Source organism: Toxotes jaculatrix, chromosome 18 (genome assembly GCF_017976425.1).
Source record: "Toxotes jaculatrix isolate fToxJac2 chromosome 18, fToxJac2.pri, whole genome shotgun sequence".
Taxonomy (NCBI): domain Eukaryota; kingdom Metazoa; phylum Chordata; class Actinopteri; family Toxotidae; genus Toxotes; species Toxotes jaculatrix.
Genome location: NC_054411.1, coordinates 16,256,235 through 16,275,462, shown reverse-complemented (window position 1 = coordinate 16,275,462; position 19,228 = coordinate 16,256,235). Strand labels below are relative to the sequence as shown.

The 19,228-nt window shown below is 42.1% G+C and overlaps 1 protein-coding gene across 1 annotated transcript; it reads right to left on the bottom strand.

Annotated features, from left to right (window-relative positions):
• Positions 1-423: 423 nt before the first annotated feature.
• Positions 424-13,244, bottom strand: zmp:0000000896 (caspase recruitment domain-containing protein 11). Its single transcript, XM_041061821.1, has 24 exons — positions 12,978-13,244; positions 10,346-10,588; positions 8,901-9,038; positions 7,975-8,161; positions 7,542-7,680; positions 6,159-6,374; positions 5,871-5,990; positions 5,603-5,728; positions 5,314-5,493; positions 5,107-5,211; positions 4,669-4,705; positions 4,502-4,539; positions 4,301-4,389; positions 4,149-4,195; positions 3,757-3,877; positions 3,241-3,418; positions 2,915-3,038; positions 2,522-2,762; positions 2,231-2,300; positions 2,018-2,120; positions 1,715-1,873; positions 1,503-1,615; positions 1,263-1,378; positions 424-1,003 (listed from the first exon to the last, which is right to left on the bottom strand). The coding sequence occupies exons 1-24, from the start codon at positions 12,982-12,984 to the stop codon at positions 796-798; spliced, it is 3,105 nt and encodes a 1,034-aa protein (XP_040917755.1). The 5' UTR covers positions 12,985-13,244; the 3' UTR covers positions 424-795.
• Between the last annotated feature and the right edge of the window lie 5,984 nt (positions 13,245-19,228).

Sequence of the window (19,228 nt, the reverse complement as noted above, 5' to 3'; positions counted from 1 at the left end):
GTATTTATTAACTGATAAAAGAAAAGGTTTGGGAGTAACAAGAGCAGCACTAGTTGACCTTTAGTCATACATAGCCCACCTAAAGAATATCCAGAAAGTGTTCATGTAACCAAAGTTATATCAGTTTGATACTTTTAAGTTTTGATCTATATCATTGGTTTATATCCCACAGATTATGTCAGCCCAAAAAGGACACAGTCAATACTGCAAATACAGAATGTGGATGAGCAGATTTGCACCATCTCTCCCTGCAACATAGTACAATGTTCTTCATCTATAACTTTCAACCCTCTTTGTGTCCTCACAGCTTCACTTTCCACTCACAAAAAACCCTCTGACCAGTTACCCAAATGCCTTAAAAGTGAGTGCCTTGGGTGATCTTGACCCCAATTTTGAAAGTGCACTTTAAATAAGAAAACTATACACGTAGTAGGCTGTTTTAATGAAAAAAACCCCTGCTAATTACAGGTAGATCTGTACTGACGTACCCTCCTTGTGACCCTCCTGTTTTGTTGTTTGTTTCACTATTCTCCCATTGTAGCCAGTCCAGCTTAGCTATATAGAAGATAATTATGAAATTTCTGTTTGCATGCATGCAAATAGGCCTAATGTGGCCTCCTTTGAGATTGCAAGCAGATCCAAAGATGATGTTGGTCCACTCACTCAGAACAGTAGCATGATCTAACACTAAATGTTAATCCTGTATAGAGACTTGACTGTCAGATTCTTTATTCATAGACTCTAGAGAATCTAGTTTTCACTTTGAATATACAGTACACGTTCTTTATCTCTCTTCTACTGCAGCCTGTCCAGTTCGACCCATGCCACTGCCCTCTGCTGGCTGTGGATGGCATTGCGTATAGCTGCCAGCAGCTCATCAGTGCAGCTCCATGTGCTGGGCTCCAGGGTGTAGAAGAGAAGGGGCAGTGTCTCCAGCTGCAACTCCTCGGCCTGGCACACTTCCTCCATTACGCTGTCCTCCCCACACCGTGGAAAAAACTTCCTGTTTCAAGTGTTGGAGGGAAAAACTGTTGGGTTCTTCCAAAATATGTTTTTTTTTTTTTTTATTTGTAAGGTAATAAAATACCACACTGTCTGCACGTGAAATATAATTCTCCTTTACCATACAACATGAATGCCGTGAAGTGTATGGTGAACCTGTACAAACCTGAATGAAACACCATTATGCAGCTATGATCTGATATATACTTGATGTAGCACTGAATTTACTGTACTTGTTGAGCAAATGGATATGGACTCACCGTAGCTTCTTGTGTTTTTTGTTCTTAGGGCGGATATGGATGACAATAGGGTAAATACCCTGTCTCAATAAGCCCTCAACACTGGACAGCCCCAACTCCAGCAGACAGTGCTTGTCCTAAGACAGAGTAAAGAAGGAAATTTGGATAATTTATGACAATGTTCATTCATTACTATGATTGTTTGTTCAACAAGTTTAACCTTCGGGAAAGAAAGACAACAGTGATGTGTCTTTTTGTTACCTGGCTAATGACATCCTGTATTGACTGTAACCGTATGCCCAGAGCCTGCTCTGGACTGCAGGAATCCAACAAGAACACGCTCTTGTCTTGTCTCTCTGAAGCCTGGATTGGCTCTAAAAACCACAGGAAACAGACAAAAAGGAGAAAGCAGTGTATCATGTGATGGTCAAATGAATGTCTGGGGCTTTGTGTGTGTGATTAAGTGTGCAGACCTGGTGGGCAGGTGTTGAAGTTCAAACCAGACTCTGCTGGTTGCAGCAGCCTCTCTATGAGACCACGGGAGAGAAGAGAGGGGGAGAAGATGACCGGCCGCTTAGTCTGAACCTGCACCGGCTGCACTAAACTGTAAGGGATCAAGTGCTCCTCGTGGCCTGAGGGGACAGGTACACACACATTAATACAAAGTGCACACATGCACTGACTGTCATGGAAAACTGATAATCTCATCCCAAAAAAGGTATGATTTTCACACAGATTTGGTGTCATATTCCGAGAGCACTATAGCTGGATCTTACGTTTGCTGAGTGTGTAAAGGACCTGCTGTGCAGAACCAATCCCACGGCAGCTGGGGTCCACTGCCTTGACCAATCGTACACGGCCAGGTGCTTTCTTTGAGAACTACATGTAAGAAAATGGAGAAACATGAACATCTAATAGTTGTATTAACTGTGGTTACCAGTTTGGTTAAACACTTGCCGTTCGTGTGATGTGAATATGTGCAGACTTACCACCTTCTTCTTCAAGTCCTTTTGCTCCAGGGCCATTTTTCGTAGCCTTACAAGTAACAACTGTTGTGCCCTGAGATGGAAAATGTTGCATTCCAGATTATTTGCACTGCTAACTGTATAATTAAAATATGGTGTTCAGGGCTTACATTTAACATAAGTACATACTACTCACTATGATTCAAACCAGGCTAATATTTGTCTTTCAGAGCTACAGTGAAAAGTCCTCAATGGCCAAAATTAGAATACAGCCTAAAATAACACAGCAGTCAAATCAAGGTCTAATTGGCATACCTGTTATAGTTGGGCATAGTCCCTGCCTGCAGGGGCTTGGCTGTGCATGGGTCCACAAGGGAACAGCGCCAGTGGTATTTTCCATTGTACCTTGTGTCGGTGACATGTATAATGTCATCACAGGACACACCCAGAGACGGAGGGTCACCATGAGGCTCCATCTTGAGGTTGACACGCACATAGAAAGAGTCAGCCCCCATAAAATTAGGCGACAACAGCTCGGAGCATAGCTTTGAGTATGCTGGTGACAGGAAGCAGAGGATGGGACAAATTAGTTTAACCTTTTTGAGACCTGAAGAAATATAACTTTATGTACGTCATGACCAGGGTTTTCACAAATACAGTATTAGTGTTTTGTATGAATTTTTCAATTCTTTAATATGGCAGACTCACCCTCTGGGTTGCTCTGGTGTTTGAGTGTTAAAGGCTCTGTCCACCACTGCAGAGAAAAGTGGGCTACCTCAGCAGTGCACTGACCCAGCAGGATATTGCCCCCACCAAACAGAACCCGCTCCAGCTGCACATGAAGAGAAAACTGATTATTATGTTACGGCTTTATGCTCTTATGTATAGTATGTTCATCTTTTTCTCTGAACTGTAATGTGCATTTGCCCCAAAAATATAAGCATGAGCTGAAGTACACATGCCCTTTATGTAGCATGAAATAAATTGACACATACAATCCTCACACATGATTTATTCACCATACAGATACACACCTCCAGCAGCTCACTGCCCTCCTTCAGTCCACACTGTTCAGCTGGGGAACCAGCTCTCACATGGCTCACAAAGATCCCCGTTCGGTTTCCTCCAACTATCGTGATATCATCAGCTAGACTGGCTTTTCTGTGCTTCGGTGAGATGGGTGGACTTGAAGATGGGGAGCGGGGGGGTATCCTGCAAGATGGTAAAAATGGCCAGAAATGTCACCCACACATCAGACAAATCTTACAAATGAGATTATTTATATTTAATGAGATGTAAGTCACCGAACTCAATTATTCTATATGTGCTGCAAATTAATATTTGGTTGAATTTTGAGGCTGAAAAATATAAATCCAGATTGCAATTATGCAATCATGTAACAGTCATTTTAGTCCATCCTTGTTAAACTAATCTTGTGTCAATGTCATTCCCTTTTATGAAGGTGTTTAATGTTGCTGTGAGCATTTTACTGGTGACCTTATTAGTTATTAAGCAGAACACAGATACAAGTAAATGTTTTAAGGTTGCACCTGGGAACACTTGGATTGGGTTCGTGTGAAGAGACTGCAGACAGGTTGACCAGGTCAGGGGGGAAGAGATGTGAGTGTAGGGAGTTCCAGGAATCCCACATAGAAGGTTCCCTCTGCTCACCTAAAAATACCACAGAGCCTCACAACTTCTGCTCACAGTATGTTGCATTCAAAGAAAGCAAAACCTGACCGAGAGTCAGCGTCGCCTCAGGTTTGTTATATTGTACTTCAATGCCAATGAATGAAAAAAGAAAATTAGACAAGTTATCATTTATTTCTGCAAGACTGATAACTGATGAAAGTTACTTAGCCTGACGTGCCCTTGACCTCATTTTGTTTGTAAAGAAGAAAGTGATGGTTGTTTATGCAAAGCATGACAGAATCAAATGTACCTGTTATGTTATCATTCTCATCGCTGCCCCAGGAGTCCAGGTCAAACCTTTGCAGAGCAGAAAAAAAGGAATGTTAATCGAATGAAACACAGATGAAGAAATTAGTCAGAACAGGCTGAAAATATGTAATGGCGAGTTTACGTGGTCCTCACTCTGTGTTGAATCGTCGGTTGATGGAGTTCATACAAGGAGGGAAGGGGAATGTGGAGAGCCGATTTATTTCTTTTTCATTGTCTTCTGTCTGAGGGTCGAGAGGAAAATAAAAAGACAGTGATTCTGACTCTCTTTCTTTCATTCCATCTCATTTTTCTCTTATTCCTGTGTTCATTAACAAAGAGAGCTGTATTACTCACAGAGGACAAGAGATTCTCCTCTGAATTAAAACAGGAATCTGTGAAGGAGCAGAAAGAAAAAAAAACTCACTCTCTGTCTTTACATATACAACCAGACCGTGTGTGTGTGTGTGTGTGTATATATGTATATATAAATCATCTTTCAGCTGTCAGTGAACATGACTTACCCCCAGAGTTTTCATTGGCTTGGCCTCTAGATGGTATCTGTGGCACCAAAAAGACAAGTAAATATAGTATGACCTCATTGCTAGTGAGAGGTATTGTGCAAGTACTGACGCGTTAAGAGCTGCATAGGTATGTATTACAACATCTCATAAATGATAAAAACAATGATAAGATCCAAGTCTACTTGGATCTTATCATATAGCATAATAACAATGTGAAAACACATCTGTGGCCTCCTCAAAGGTTGTGTACCATGGAAATGATACCTTACAGCAATCAAAGAAGGTATTACTCTTCATAAACAGCAGCTATAACTCCTATGATTGACAGCAGTAACACATTCTAACACTAAGCACCCTGGATTCAGATTTAAATTATGACTAGGGTGTTGGTGATTCTACTGTTATAATAATTGTGGTAAGATGAAAGCAAGCCCTGACCTTTCTTAGAAGCTGGTGGCTGCTATTGGCCCGGGGGCTCAGGTCCAGGCCGAGGGAACAGCAGGGGCCGTAGCACTGTTCCTCACAGCACAGAGACAGGTGGGACTGGGGAAAAGACACAGGGAATAATGTATGTGCGAAAAGTTTTGTGGCTGCAGTGGAAAGACAATGCGGCACTCCTAACACTGTACTCCAGTGTTCACTCACACAGTGCAGACAGGGGCTGCTCTGCTCCATTTGCTCCTGGCTCCTCGCCCTCTCTCTCTCCAGCTCCCTCTGCAGCTGCTCCAGGTTGGCCTGCAGCTCTGCAATGCGTTTACGCAGACGGTTCTTATCCAGCAGACAGTCGGTGTACTCCAGCTGCAGGCTGTCTCGACTCCGCAGAGCCTGATTAAAAAACAGACAAAGGAAGTTTGCATGGTGTAAAAACAGCTTGGACTAGTCTAGGATGCTAACATGGGGGACATTAAATCTGCAGCAAGTGAGAACAACTGACCTGGTCTCTCTCCTTTTCCATTTCCATGATCTGGTTGAAATAGGACACACTCCTCTTCTGCTCAGTCTCCCAGTCCAGCTGGAGAGTCCTCACCCTCAGCTGTAGCTGCTCACACTGCAACTCCAGCTACAAAAATAGTTTGCCATTACAATAAAATCATCTTCACAGGTGGAACAATGAACAAATTAAAACCCGCAGCAAATTTTATTGACTGATTAAAGATAAAGAAAAAGTACAGTGTTTAAGACGATGAGTGATAACTGTTCACCTTGTCCCTGTGCTCCTCAGTGCTCTGCAGCTCTCCCTGTAGTTTGGTGATGATATCGCAGAGCTCCTGCCTCTGCTCTGAGGCCTCTCTGCGGTCCTGTTGCAGGATATCCATTAGAGCCTGAGGTTAAGAATAGAAACAACATTTTTACAACATAGAACGCACCAGAAAAAAATTAAAATCTTAAGGGACAAATCACAATGTAAAAACACTGTAGCTCATCCAAACAGAAGAAGAGAGTCACAATGGTGCTTTCAGATGATATATGTTGTAGAATTAAAAACGTACTATGACTCCAGTGGCAGGAACTGAGTCCCTCATCTGAGTTTCTGTACTCTCAGCTTTCTGAACCTCAGTATGTTGCAGTGGCGTCTCTGGTGAAGAAGGCGGAGAGCCATTTATTCCATTAGAGAGCAAACTGTTTCTTTTGGCTGGCGTAGTATTCTCTGCAGCACCAACTGTTTGTTGCTCTGCCTCTGTCAACCTGGACTTTAGCTCCTCTACCTGTACAGACACAGATAAAAGCAGCCATAAAGACATACCCTGACATTTTACAATGTAGGCTTTTACTTTTTTTTTCTTTTTTACACCAGGCATTTTCTGTGCTGCTGTAAAGCATGTTCAAAATGAAGTGGCATGGCTAATAGGCCATGTAATTAAATCTGTTTTTTACAGAATTAATTACATTAATCTCTTTGACTAACAATAACCAGTCAGTCACCAGTCACATATCTTCTTTGCTTATTTATATTCCAAGGAAAACAAAATATTCAGTTTACACTATATCAAAACATATTGCATCACAATATTAGCAGGTAGACAGCAGATAAGCAAACAAGAGGATAGCATCTTTATGGATGAAGCTAACCAGAATTATTTCCAGGTCTTTGCAACCAAGTGGTTCGACATGTTGTGACAGACGATAAACTTAAAAAAAAAAAGAAAAAAAAAAGGCTGATACCATCTACACATTTGGTTGGAAAAGCTTAGTGGAGTTTTGATGTTGCAGCTGCGTGCCAACAGGAGCAGTTTCACTTCACCTGCCTCTGGCACCATTATTTACCATACCTTATCATGCCATGAAACCAAACATTTCTTTTCTTCTCACCCTCAGTCTACCAAAACATAAAAAATATTATAAAAATAGCTCCCACCGTCTCTCCATGTGAAATTATTTTGCAACAAATACACCCATGTGTGAAACAGAAAGTTCTGGTCCCCACAGAGCAGCTAAAACAGCACCATAACGTTTAGTGCAACAGGCAGAAACAAGCTGGGGGACTTATAATAAGGAGATCACTATTTAATCACTCACACTTGCAAACTCGCCATTTCTGCAGCAAGTATACAGCTGCTTTTAGTCTCTGCGCATCATCTGAGAAATGCGGTGGTAGAAAGGGAAGGACTCATCTTCTCACTTCCCTATTTACACTGAGGGGCCTCCAACTGCTTCAGGGAAGATTCCCACGAAAAGACTGTGGTTGTGTTAGACAGTTCCTAGGTATCAATATCTGTCTAAAGTTTATTGAGTTTGAAATGAGATAAAAAAAACAAAAACATACACTCCCTGTTACTCTTCTGAGCTAATGAAGTTTAAACATAAGATAAAAAACATAATGGAATCTTCTGTTCAGTTTCTGTTTTTACCCATGCTGCTCCAAACCGACCCACCTGCCTCAGTAGTTCCCTCTCTCGGGCGGAGGCTTTGCTTTGCTCCTCCAAGGCCCTGGAGTACTTTACAGCCTGCTCCAGGTGTCTGTCCTTCAGCTTTCCCAGCTCTCGGCTGGCCGACTCCCAGTCCTGACGCAGCCTAGAGATCAACAATAATCCAGGGGACACATTCTTACTATTTCTCATTGATTCATTTTGGTGTAACACAGAGTAAACATAGGTTAAAAAGACAGAAGAAATAATAGATGGATTAACTGTACTGAAGCTAATGAAAGAACATTATTGTAAATCTGTAAATTCACACAGTCTCTTAATTGTCATTTTTCATGCACTCTCTGAGACAAGGTTTTCTTTTCACATCCTTCTCCAAGTGGAAATAGCAAAATTCGAACTTAGAGGAACAAAGAAAACTACCAAGAAGAGTCAGACAAACCTCTCAAGCTGCAGTCTGTCGTGACGTAACTCCTGCGCTTTACGCTCAGCACGGCTGCGATCCTCCTCAGCCATCCGGCAGCGCTGAGACAGGCGCCGCTCGCACAGGCGGCTATTTCGAAGCTGCTCCCTCAGTTTACGCACTTCCAGAAGCAGAAACTGGGTCAAACCCTCTGGACCTTCCTCATCTGGGGAGAAAGACAGTACAAGGTTAAAAGGTCATGGGCTACTGGTTACCATGTGGAGATCGTAAATTCACAAGCAAGAGACACTTTTAATGTGAGAGCAGACAAAGTTGGTGTATGATTATATGTGATTATGAGTACGATTATATATCTGACTCCTAAGTGACTACTGACTAGCATGCACTTCATGCACTTTGGGCAAACTGATAATAATATTTTATGCCTCCTTTGTGGAAGCAGAGATGCTGCACGGGTCAAAATCTACCAGCAGGAAAACAGTTTCAGTCAGTTTACTTGTGTCTCTCCAGTTCCCACAGTAGCTCAGAGACCAAATTTCAGACAGCCTTTCGTTACATTGTGTTTGTTTAAGATATCCTACGGTCAAAGAATTGTGTGCTCAGTTTTATAGAATGCACTTTGCGACTATATCACACTGAACAGTGATTTTCTGGCTCTTAAAGTCAGCTCTAAGGCACTGGTTAAGTGTCTGTATCTCAGCTCTGTTTGCTAGCTGTGTAACACTTAGTGTATTCACTATGTGCCAGCAAAGAACCATTCACACAATTTTCCATGCAAGTGTCCAACAAACAGAAGTGGGACTGTCTTTTTCAAACTAAATCAAAATTGTGTTGTCATGTCGTGCAATTCTCTTTTCTTTTTGTTGAACCACAATTGATTTTGATATGTCTGTATTGTGTGACTTGAGTCTGCACCTTTGCCATCCTCTCAGGTCACCACTCACCGAGTATGAGGGAGCATCGCTGTGTGGGCTGCTGTCCAGTCAGCTGTGTGTACTGCTCCGGGTGGTAAAACTCTAGCGATTCCATGAAGGCCTGAAGACCTCGCTGGCCCTGACCATGCAGAATGTCCAGCAAACGTCCTGTTCCAACAGAAGACAAAAACGTGCTCAGAAAAGAAAAAAAAAACTGTACTCTTGCTATCCCAGACACACTGTCTTCAAAAGTGACTATGTTATAGAGAAAAGCAATTGACTGATGCAAGCTCATGTCAACGTTTTGGTACTGTAAACTATCCCAGCTGAAACTAACCACAAAAATGCTACCTCTTTCATGTGAGTGCCAATTACCCCTGTAGTGATGTAGGTATTTCAAACATGAACATGAGCTAACTCACTGGCCATGAAACAACAGCGATATTTACTTGGTGTTGGACCAGGTGCTCATTTCTCATCCTGTCTCTTCTTGCGACATCTCCCCTTCATCTTTATCTTCTTTCACTTCTCATTCTTCCTTCTCTGTCTGCGTTTACACTCCCCTTTACTTAGCGACGTCTTTCATCTTACTCCCTCCTTGGTTCCTGCCTGTTTCTCTTACCGCAGCATTTACCTTTACCACATGTTCCTCTCTGACAACCTACTGCACAATCATTCACACATCATGTGCCTTCTCTGGGAGGTACCACACCACGTATACTGTTCTTAATCTTGCACGATTATCGATTAGTTTTCTTTCTTCTGGGAAACTATAACAGTATCTTAGCAAAGACCATCATGGAAATAACTGAACTGCTGAAATGACCCATTTAGTGGGCTGATAGTTGCAGAGATACAGACAAAAACAAATTACAACAGAATTCTCCATGGGAAAAAATATTTAGTTTCCGACTGAATATACAACGTCTGTAAATCTGGCCCTCGGGACCTGTTGTCAGTCTCTCTTTCTTCCTGTGTTTCCTATCACTTACATCATAAAGGAGTCCGCCAAATTAGCTACTAGCTATTCCTGATTGATACATGCACATGGACGTACAGACAACTGTCAGTGGATTACTGTGGTACTGAAGAAAACCTAAAAATGTGATCATTCAAAGGCAAGTTCTTTTTCTATGATTTCTAAACAGCTTTATGGATGTTTATTTATAACTAGCATCACAGATAATGACATTATGTGCATTATACCTGTGTGTTCAGATATGAACTGAGTTATGGTTCAGGGAAGTAACTTAGGTACCTTGATGGCGTTCATGTGTCACAGCCACTGCTGCTGCAACTACTGACCATGTCAGACAAACTACAGTAACCGACATGACATTGTTTTTAGAACAGTGGCAAAACTTGTTCCTTTCTTTGCCTCATTCAGCCTGATGATTTTACACGAGGTGTTCAACTTTGCCGAATGACTGATGATACTATGTTACGTTGCTGATGTTTTCAGTCCTTTCTCTCACCAGCCTTGCTGATGCGCAGGGGGTATTGCGTGGAGTTGAGCACCTCATCTTCATCCTGTTCGTCGATGACTTTGCACTGCCGCAGATACGGTGTGAGTTTAGCCGGGTTCAGGATGCGCGTGAGCTTGTGTCGCACTCCTTCCACGCGATCCCACAGCTCCTCACAACGCTCCTCTGTCCAGGCAGGAGAAGCCTGAGTCTCCTCTGGGGAAATGTCCCCATCCTCTGCCCAAACTGTGACACCTGTAAGAGACCGGAAACTTTTCAGTTCAAGACAATAGAGTCAGGAGATCATAGGAAAGTGATGGAATGTCCTGAAAAAAAAATAATCGTACATTAAAAAAGATGAAAGGACATGGTTGTGGATGCTTTTTTCTTTACATTAATTAAGATGACTTGGCTCACATTTGTTACTGTGGACCATCTTTCACTTTTCAACCCTATGGGCCAGATTTCCAGAAATATCTTATATCCAGACCTAGACTAAATATTTTCTCCCCCATGGAGACTTCCATTGGAATTTGTTTTTGTCTGACTATGCTTATCTGTCTCTCTGAAATTGTCAGCCATCAAACGCTGGTAATTTCAGCATGTTACCTCATCACAGTCTGTCCACTTTTTAATGAAAAGATGAGACATCAGAGGCACACGTGAGGCTCCCCTATTTCATCATTAAGGAAACTTTGTTTGCTTGTTTTGTTGAACCGAATGGCCATATTACTAAGCTGATTCGCTGCATGACAAAGGAGAGAGATGGCCCTCCTTACAGGAAATCTTCCACAGCCTCCTGCGGATGGTTTGCCCCATACAAAATCTAAGTCTGACAGGTGAACATTTACCTTGAAGCCATTTGCCTTACAGACAGCAGATATGGTGCTAAATCTCACATACAAGGACACCTTAAGTAGGTAAAAGCCATTAGATATTTGCACGAATGAACAAGAATGTATATTTTGTTCTATTAATATAACAGCAGAAATTGTTTTAGACTGTTTAATTGTTGTAGGGCAAAGGGTCAGTTGTTATGAGGGTCGTAAACTAGTGGGAAAGACCCTTTGCGGGGCAGCGTGTCAGAGCACAGGAATGAAAATATTGGCATGACTCATATCGCACTCCTAAAAACACAGCAAGGGACCGCAGACAAAGGCTTTCTCAGCCCCATTCACTTCACACTGGAGGAGGCACGGAGAGAAAGTGAATAAAGCTGCCACTATGGGAGCTGGTTAAAAACCAGCCACATACATACTCAGGCTAACAATAAGTTATTTTCATGTACATTTAATTGTAATAATAGACACAGAATTGATGACTCCCTTATCAGGCATGCCTGACTGCTGAATAAAGCACATTATAACAACAACTGCTGAACTCCAGGCAGAATCCCATGTCTCACTTTCGTTGGTTTAACAGTGTAGTGAGTTTGCTATAATCTCAGGTCAAAGGATTCAGGTCACCAGTGTTTTGCAAAATTCACTGCATCTGAAATTCAGAGCACTATGTGTTTTGTCTCATTTTATCATGTTCGTTTTCTGTATGTAAAGTATATATATAAAGACATCACTCTGGTCTCTTATAGCTAGTGTTCAGCATTTGTCTTTATGACATTTTTCTGGATAAAACAAAATTCTAGAAAAAGGCAACAAATTACTCAATCATGAAAATGGCCCTGTAAGAATTCACCCTCAAGTGTCTCATTGTTGTTACCCATGCAGATTATTCACCACTATTGAGAGCGGCTGGCGGCGGCTCTGTGCAGCTGCTCAGAGCTCTCTGAGCTGAAAGGGCAGGTCGAGGCAGGTCCTGATGCTCTGGAATCTCGGTCATCACCCATAAACAGTCTATTGAAACATTGTTCTGATGTGACTGCCACTTAACTCTTCCACCTTACACTCAAAGTATTAGAAAACACTTCCCCACTTCTGCAAGTTAATGCGCACTGCAAAATGAAAACCTGCTTTCCATTTAGAGGAGATCATTAAATTAAAAAAAAAACAAATAATGATACAAAACTACACTGCTATCTGCTGATAATATATTCCAATATTTTCCAACAAGAACACAAATGACAAAGCCTGTTCATCAGAAGCTTCCAAGTCCATTTCAATAGATAGGTTTTATTAAATGACATCCATCGTTTGTTAATATTCTCATCCTCACACGTTCTGGAAATACAACACAATCACATGTCTTTTCCCACAGATGTATGTGATGTGTGTCAGATTTTCTGTCTAAAAGGCCATGTTTAAATTTCATGTTAGAGTTTGGAAAGTTTATGCGTGTGGCTTTGATAAATATGAGATAATATTACTAATAACAATACATGCATTACAGTGGACATCATATTACAATACTACAAGTGTCTGAGGATTGTACATAGCCTTACTATTTACTGTATGAAATGTGAATTTTAAATCGAGTTTCGGAGCTGGTAGACTTCATTTGTTGACAGACCGGAACCAGGACCCAGTTCTGATAACAACACCAGCAGTAGTCCACAGCACAAACCTACTGCCATATAATGCGCTGTAACACGGTGACTGATTATTATAACAGCTGCGAGTCTGTCAGTTCCTACCCAATGACAATGACCGCGCCCTAACTAGGCTACTGAAATCTTAAAATGTTGACTTACCACTCATGTCTTCAGCCTGCGTGAATCTGCTTTGAGGACGAGATAAAGTAAAATGACAGTGTAATCACGTCTTCCACATCCCACCCGAGTCCAAAGAAGAGTCACGAGCGAAACTGTGGAGTGAAGTCAGAGTGTGCGTGGGCGCCACCTGACTGAGATCCCGCGGAGCGCACAGGTCCTACTTTTACGCACACCTGGGCTCACTCAGCTCCCGTGCAGCCAATCGGAAGCCAAGAACCAAGGAGCACAATCAAATACCCACATATCACCAAGAGACACAAGAGGATTTCCTCCACAAACGGTCGACAGAAAGCTGTGACCGATTTTAATGTCGGTGTAGCAGAGTCCCTAAGCACTAGATGGCGCTTTGAGCCAGTGATTGTCCACTCATCAAGCTGTCGCCCGTGGTCTCAGCATTATAGCCATAATACAGTTAACATTGCTGAACGTCTGTTGAACTATTAAAAAGGTATCCTCACCTCATACAGGACAGAGAGTCGTTAAATTGTGAGTTTTGTAATGAAGGTTCGTCACAGAAAGGCCCCGTAAGAAAATATGACTCATTTACTCTGTGACTCACTTTCCAGGTGCTTCACTGCGACCAAGCGAAAAATTACTGCTCAAATTAAAAAGCCGTGAGACTGAGCAGGTTAGTCACCGAAGGGAAACCTGACTGATCAGGTCTATGTAAACACAATGATACAGAGTTTCATCGCCACTTTTTTTTTCTAATTTTATTTTGGTAGTCCGATGATTGTGCTGTCTCTTGCACTTCCCACATTAGAGCATTTAACTGATGGAGTATTTAGGGTAGATATGTGGAACAGCTGACTCAGCCTGTACATTATAGTTCATTAGCACATATTGTACATTACGTACATTATAGCAGACACTGTAACCAATCTATGCTTATAAAACATCTATATAATAAATATAGCATAAATATATATATCAAAGATTTTAAGTGATCAACCAAGTGGATAGATATATAAGTAACTTCTCATCCTCCAGTTTGGAGTGTGGCGCAGCAGGAAGGCAGACAGGAAATATAGGGTGCGCGGCAGAAGAATTTATTTTTCTTGGCATGTGGACAGGAAGTGTCAGGCTGCTCTCTGTCTCTGGGCCTCCTCTGAACTGAACAGGCCTCCTGCTCAGAGTTTCTGTGTTGCTGCTGAGAGGCAGCGTGGGTTATTGTAGATAGAGAAGATACCATATTATACACTCATCTAGCCGTTACACCACAGGAAACATAGTTAAGCAAATACTCTAGAGCGGACGTTCTCTGAGTAAACCTGCTAGTTTCTAGTGTACAGACAAATATACAGACTTTGTAGAAGGCCATGGCTACACCCAGTATGTGGTAAGGTGTACACAGATAGTATTAGTGACATCATTTTGTTTTACGTGCTCACCGAAGGATGTGTAGTTGTATACATGTCACAAAAGTCCTGCAAAATTAGTTGAGCAGCTTGTGTGATTTGTTAAGAACCCGCGTGTGGGGAGATGATTACTTTTATCTGTAGATCTGGTTATTTATTTTAAAAGTGAAACTTTACAAACAGGAAATAGAGTAGGTCAAATAAATAATTATATTCCCTCCTTGTATTTTCATCTTATCTTGTGTTTTGTGTTTAGTTATGAACTCATCAGCCCACGTCTTGCCTTCTTGTCTTCATCTTGCTCACATTTTTCTTCACTCTGTTCTGCCTCAGTTTTTTTTTCTTCTGCTCTGTGCTTCAGTGTCTGTTGTTTACTTTCTGCTTCTTCTTCAGACAGAGCAATCCTTCCTCCGACAGTCTGTCCAGGCCTTGGTCTTGGGGCGGGGGGGATGTCTGTGGATGAGCATTCCTTTTGTTTCTGAGGTGACAGCGACACAGAGGAGCCATTGACGGCAGCACTGGACCCCACAGTTTGCTCATACTGGAATGTGTGATATCGTGACAGCTCAGGCCGACAGAAATAGACCGTGCAGAATTCCCTGTGCACCGTGCACCATTTTTAAATCTTGCTCTCATTTTTAAATTTTTTTGCTCTGTAAGTTGATATTTGTATGAGCACGTGATGGTTTCAGCATCTTTTTGAAAAAACAAGACAACACTGTTGATGAGCACTTCTACTGCTGTATGGGGTAGATACTCAAATCTCCTGACTACCATGGGCCATGGAGATGTAGCTCAAAGATTTGTCTTGAACAACACTTAGCAGAGGGCAGTTTTGCAGCTGTTTTGTTTAACCTGCAGCTTTAAGGTAACAGGAACTCGGTTATAAGTGACAGTAACACAGAGCGCTGGAGAAAATGTGTGAAAGCTTCAGCACAAGCTGAAATGAGATGGCTGAATTAATTTGACTGCACCTTCATGTATGACTGTTCAGCAATGCACTGCTTAAACAGCACCAGTGTCTGTGAGTTTCAGTTCTTTGTCTGTTGCGCTCCACTCCTGCCCAGCACACAACAGGCCTGGCTCTTCACCCAGCAGCTGACCCCCCATGGCTCCATCTATGACTCAAGCCTGGCGGCTGCAAAGAATCGCCTCTTTGTGTCCGTGAAGAATGTGTCTTTTCTGACTTTTTTTCTGAAAAACAGAGGCAGAGAAAGAGAGGGATGGGGGGTATCAGTAATTGAGACAGATTTAAATCTTGACTTGTGATTTATGCTTCCTTTGTAGGCGGGATACTGTGACAGCATCTCTCAGCATTGATCAGGCTGGTGGTACTCAAGATACCCTCGACTCTTTATAACAAAATTGAGATTATAAGTGAGGAAACAATAACAGGCACTAATGAGATATACAGTGTGTGTTAACCATTCCATTTGTAAAAAAAGAAGAAATCTTTCCAAGGCGTTCTGTGCAGTGCCGATACATTTACCTCGACCAAGAAAGCCACTTGTGGTCTGTGCAGTTAATGCGGTATGTCCTCTCATTCCCAGCTCTGCAACTGTGTCACATATGGCAGCACCAGTGTAGCTTAATGAGATCTTGTAACTATCCCACAGTAATACCATGCAATTTCCTGTTTAACATGGAATCAACATCAATAACACTAGTGGGTCAGAGTGAAAAAAAGTTCTTGAAGAAGAAAACAAGAAGCTTGGAAAAACAATTTAGACCAGAGGCCACTTTAGGGAGTATTTATTTTTCACTGAATGAGTTTGAAAAACGTCATGTAGCCATGCAGATCTCACCGAGCCAAAGGGACAAAAAGTCGATTTAAAATCACTACACTGTATATCATCTCTCGGTCCAGGCTTCCCAAGTGCGGTGGGGAGATGTCTTTGTTTTAGAGCCGGGACTCAATATTTTACAATCACTTTTTCAGTTTTAAATTTCCCAAGCATGAACCATAAACATACATTGTTGAAGTACAAAAAAAGCATTTCAGTCCAGACACAAGTCCAGACAAGGTTTCACAGTGATTGGTGCCCTTTCCCTCACACTTTGACACCCTAAGTAGGACCTGTTGATTGGCTTATTATACTGGTCAGAGTCAGTTTTTTTTTTGCATTTAGATACACCTACACAGACAAATGTGCACACACACGACTTTGTGGTGCCAGTGAAAAGTGACGCCCCAGCCTGCTCCCCCTTCCTGTCACTCTCTTTCCAGAAGAGTGAGGTTTGAGTTGATGTTTGAATTACAGGGTGTAGCAGAGCTGTCTAAATCTGAGCTCCACCACACACTTGAACTGCAGACATAGACAGCTTTACCAACCACTGCACATCAATTTCCAGATACACAAACAGTTTTAAAAATGCATCTATTGCTAACCACATACTAAAAGTTGCCCGAGAACAGGAACAGTCCACACTCCTGTGTATTCCTGTGTATTTCTGTGTGTACATTTAAGCTCGCATTTCAGCACATGTACTGTGTTTGTGAGCACATCCACATTTTCAGTTTGAATTGGTCTGATGTCTCACCTGCTGCTGGCTACACATTGCCTGGGTTTTAGGAATTCCCTTTTTAACTGGCATCAACGAACCAACACCAGCAGGAAAACCAGTCCTCTGGGGAATGATAACAATAAAATAAGAGAGCATCAGTGTGGTAAGACACTCATGTTCTATTTCAAGCTTTGCACAACAATGTGTGTGTCTGTAATCAGAATAAATTCCAAGGTCATCCAACAGTCACACATTTTAACAAAAGTATTACAGGAATTTGGAGATGTGAGTTGTCGTTTTTTATTAAGATTACAGGAAGCATCAGCATCTGCTCTCACCATGTATACAGTATGTCTGGAAGTACAATGACTGGTTTCTGTGCTCACTGTCTCTCACAGACATCATCTGTCTCCCCACCATGCAGCTTAGACATGTAGCGGTTAGACATGTAACCTTGGATTCACAGAAGTGACATCCTTAATGTAGAGTAGATTGTTCAGCAAACAGTCTTTATGTTGCAGTAACATGATGTTTCAGTGAAATCACCTCAGGAATACGTTGATATATTCTTATGGATGTTGATGGGATATATACGGGTGTAACTGATAATTAATAGGTAGATGTTTGGTGAAGTATTCCTTTAAGACTTAAGTTTCCAGAGAAATATTCAAGAAGAAGTAAACAACATGTAGAGCTGATGGCAAACCATGTTCCGTTCTGGACCATCAGTTACCTTCTGAAAAACATCTGACTCTTAGATTTAGACCAGACTTTTAAACACAAAGGTGAACAGTCACTGTTCAGTGACTGTCAGAAATAAATGTTTCAGTGTGTGTGTCTGTGTGTTCACGCTTGTGTTTTGGTTTTTATTGCAGCCTAGAAAGCACTGAGGACTGACATGACAATGCTCCATTGTCTCTGGGCCAACACTCCTGTGCTGTGCTGCATCCTGGCAGCTCAGAGTCCACAAAAACAGGAGTGCAGTCCAGACAAAGACACAGCCCCTTAACTAGACCCTGCAAATATCAACCTCATCACACACCCCCCCACACCCCCCCAGGACCCCAACACTTCGACTGATCCGTCCCACTTCCTGAAAAATGTTCTCCAAATGCACATCTGGGTCTCATGTGAACAGGAGTCTAACCTGGATCTGTGCCCTAGAACAAGGGTCAAGACTCACAGAACAATAAGAGAACACATCCAAACCGTGAGCGTCACACCATAAAGAGTGACGCTCTGGGTAAATCACCTTCAGGTTAGATTCATACCTGAGTTTTTAAAATACGTTTATACTGGATGGTCTGAGTGATAGCAGTCATAGAAAGCTGTTGAATACTAAATGAGTTTCAGCTTCTTGGCTGCTGATTTGTGACCTCTGATTTCTGAGAAACCTTTTTCTGTCTCAGAGACTCCTCATCCTGTTTGATTAGTTCACCTTCCTCTCTACCTCCCCCTCTTTCCTCTTTTCATACCCAGGGGCTTGAATGTTTTGGTCTGCATGCCTTCTCTTATCCACGTTAAATCTCATTGTTGTTTCTCTGTTATATCTATATCACTTCTCTGCATTCCTACCGTATATTAAATGCACAATAATGATACGATAGTTTATGGTGTCTGATTTCCTGTTACCGTTCTCTGTCTCTTTTTTAATCACTGTCCTCTGGTTTTGTTTTCCTTGCCCTCACATTCTCTGCTTGTCAGCGAGCTTCTGATGCTTTGCAGCTGTTGTCAACAGGAGCTGCTCGTCCTCCCAGATTCCCAGCGAATGGTTCCTCCATTTCTCATGTCTGTTTTCAGCGTCCGCTCCTCCTCCTCTCTTCACATCTCCTTCTCTCCCCTCGCCTCCCCTTCGCCCTTGCTCAGACTTGACATACTTTTCTCTTCAGCCTCCTCTCCTGTGTCCACCTTGCACCCTCTTCTCTTTTATCTCATCCCTCAGTCATTTCAGCCTCTCTTTCTTTTCTTTTTCACTCATTTCCCATCTGTCACAGGAAATTCACTTCTGGCTTGGGCAACAAAAGTTTTCTGTTTGCCAAAGCTGCATCACAGACCTTCAGCTTGATCTTTTGGGCTTCAGTCTGAAGGATCGCTGGCCACTGTTTTCACCCTGAAGAATATCTTTGCTATGTTTTTTCCACTATCAGGACGCAGCAGCTGGTTCCAGCAGTAATCGTTCCTCCATCAGGTAGAAGTGAATCTGCAGACGTACCTTGATCACTGGATCTCGCAGCACAGGCAGATGAAGTCATGAGAACGTGCTGAGAAGTGCTGTAGTTTTTCATTTCACAAGGGCCTTGGTGAAAATGAATTGCAGTCAGGTTTAAGATTAAAAAAGAATCATTTCATATGCACTGACATTTTATT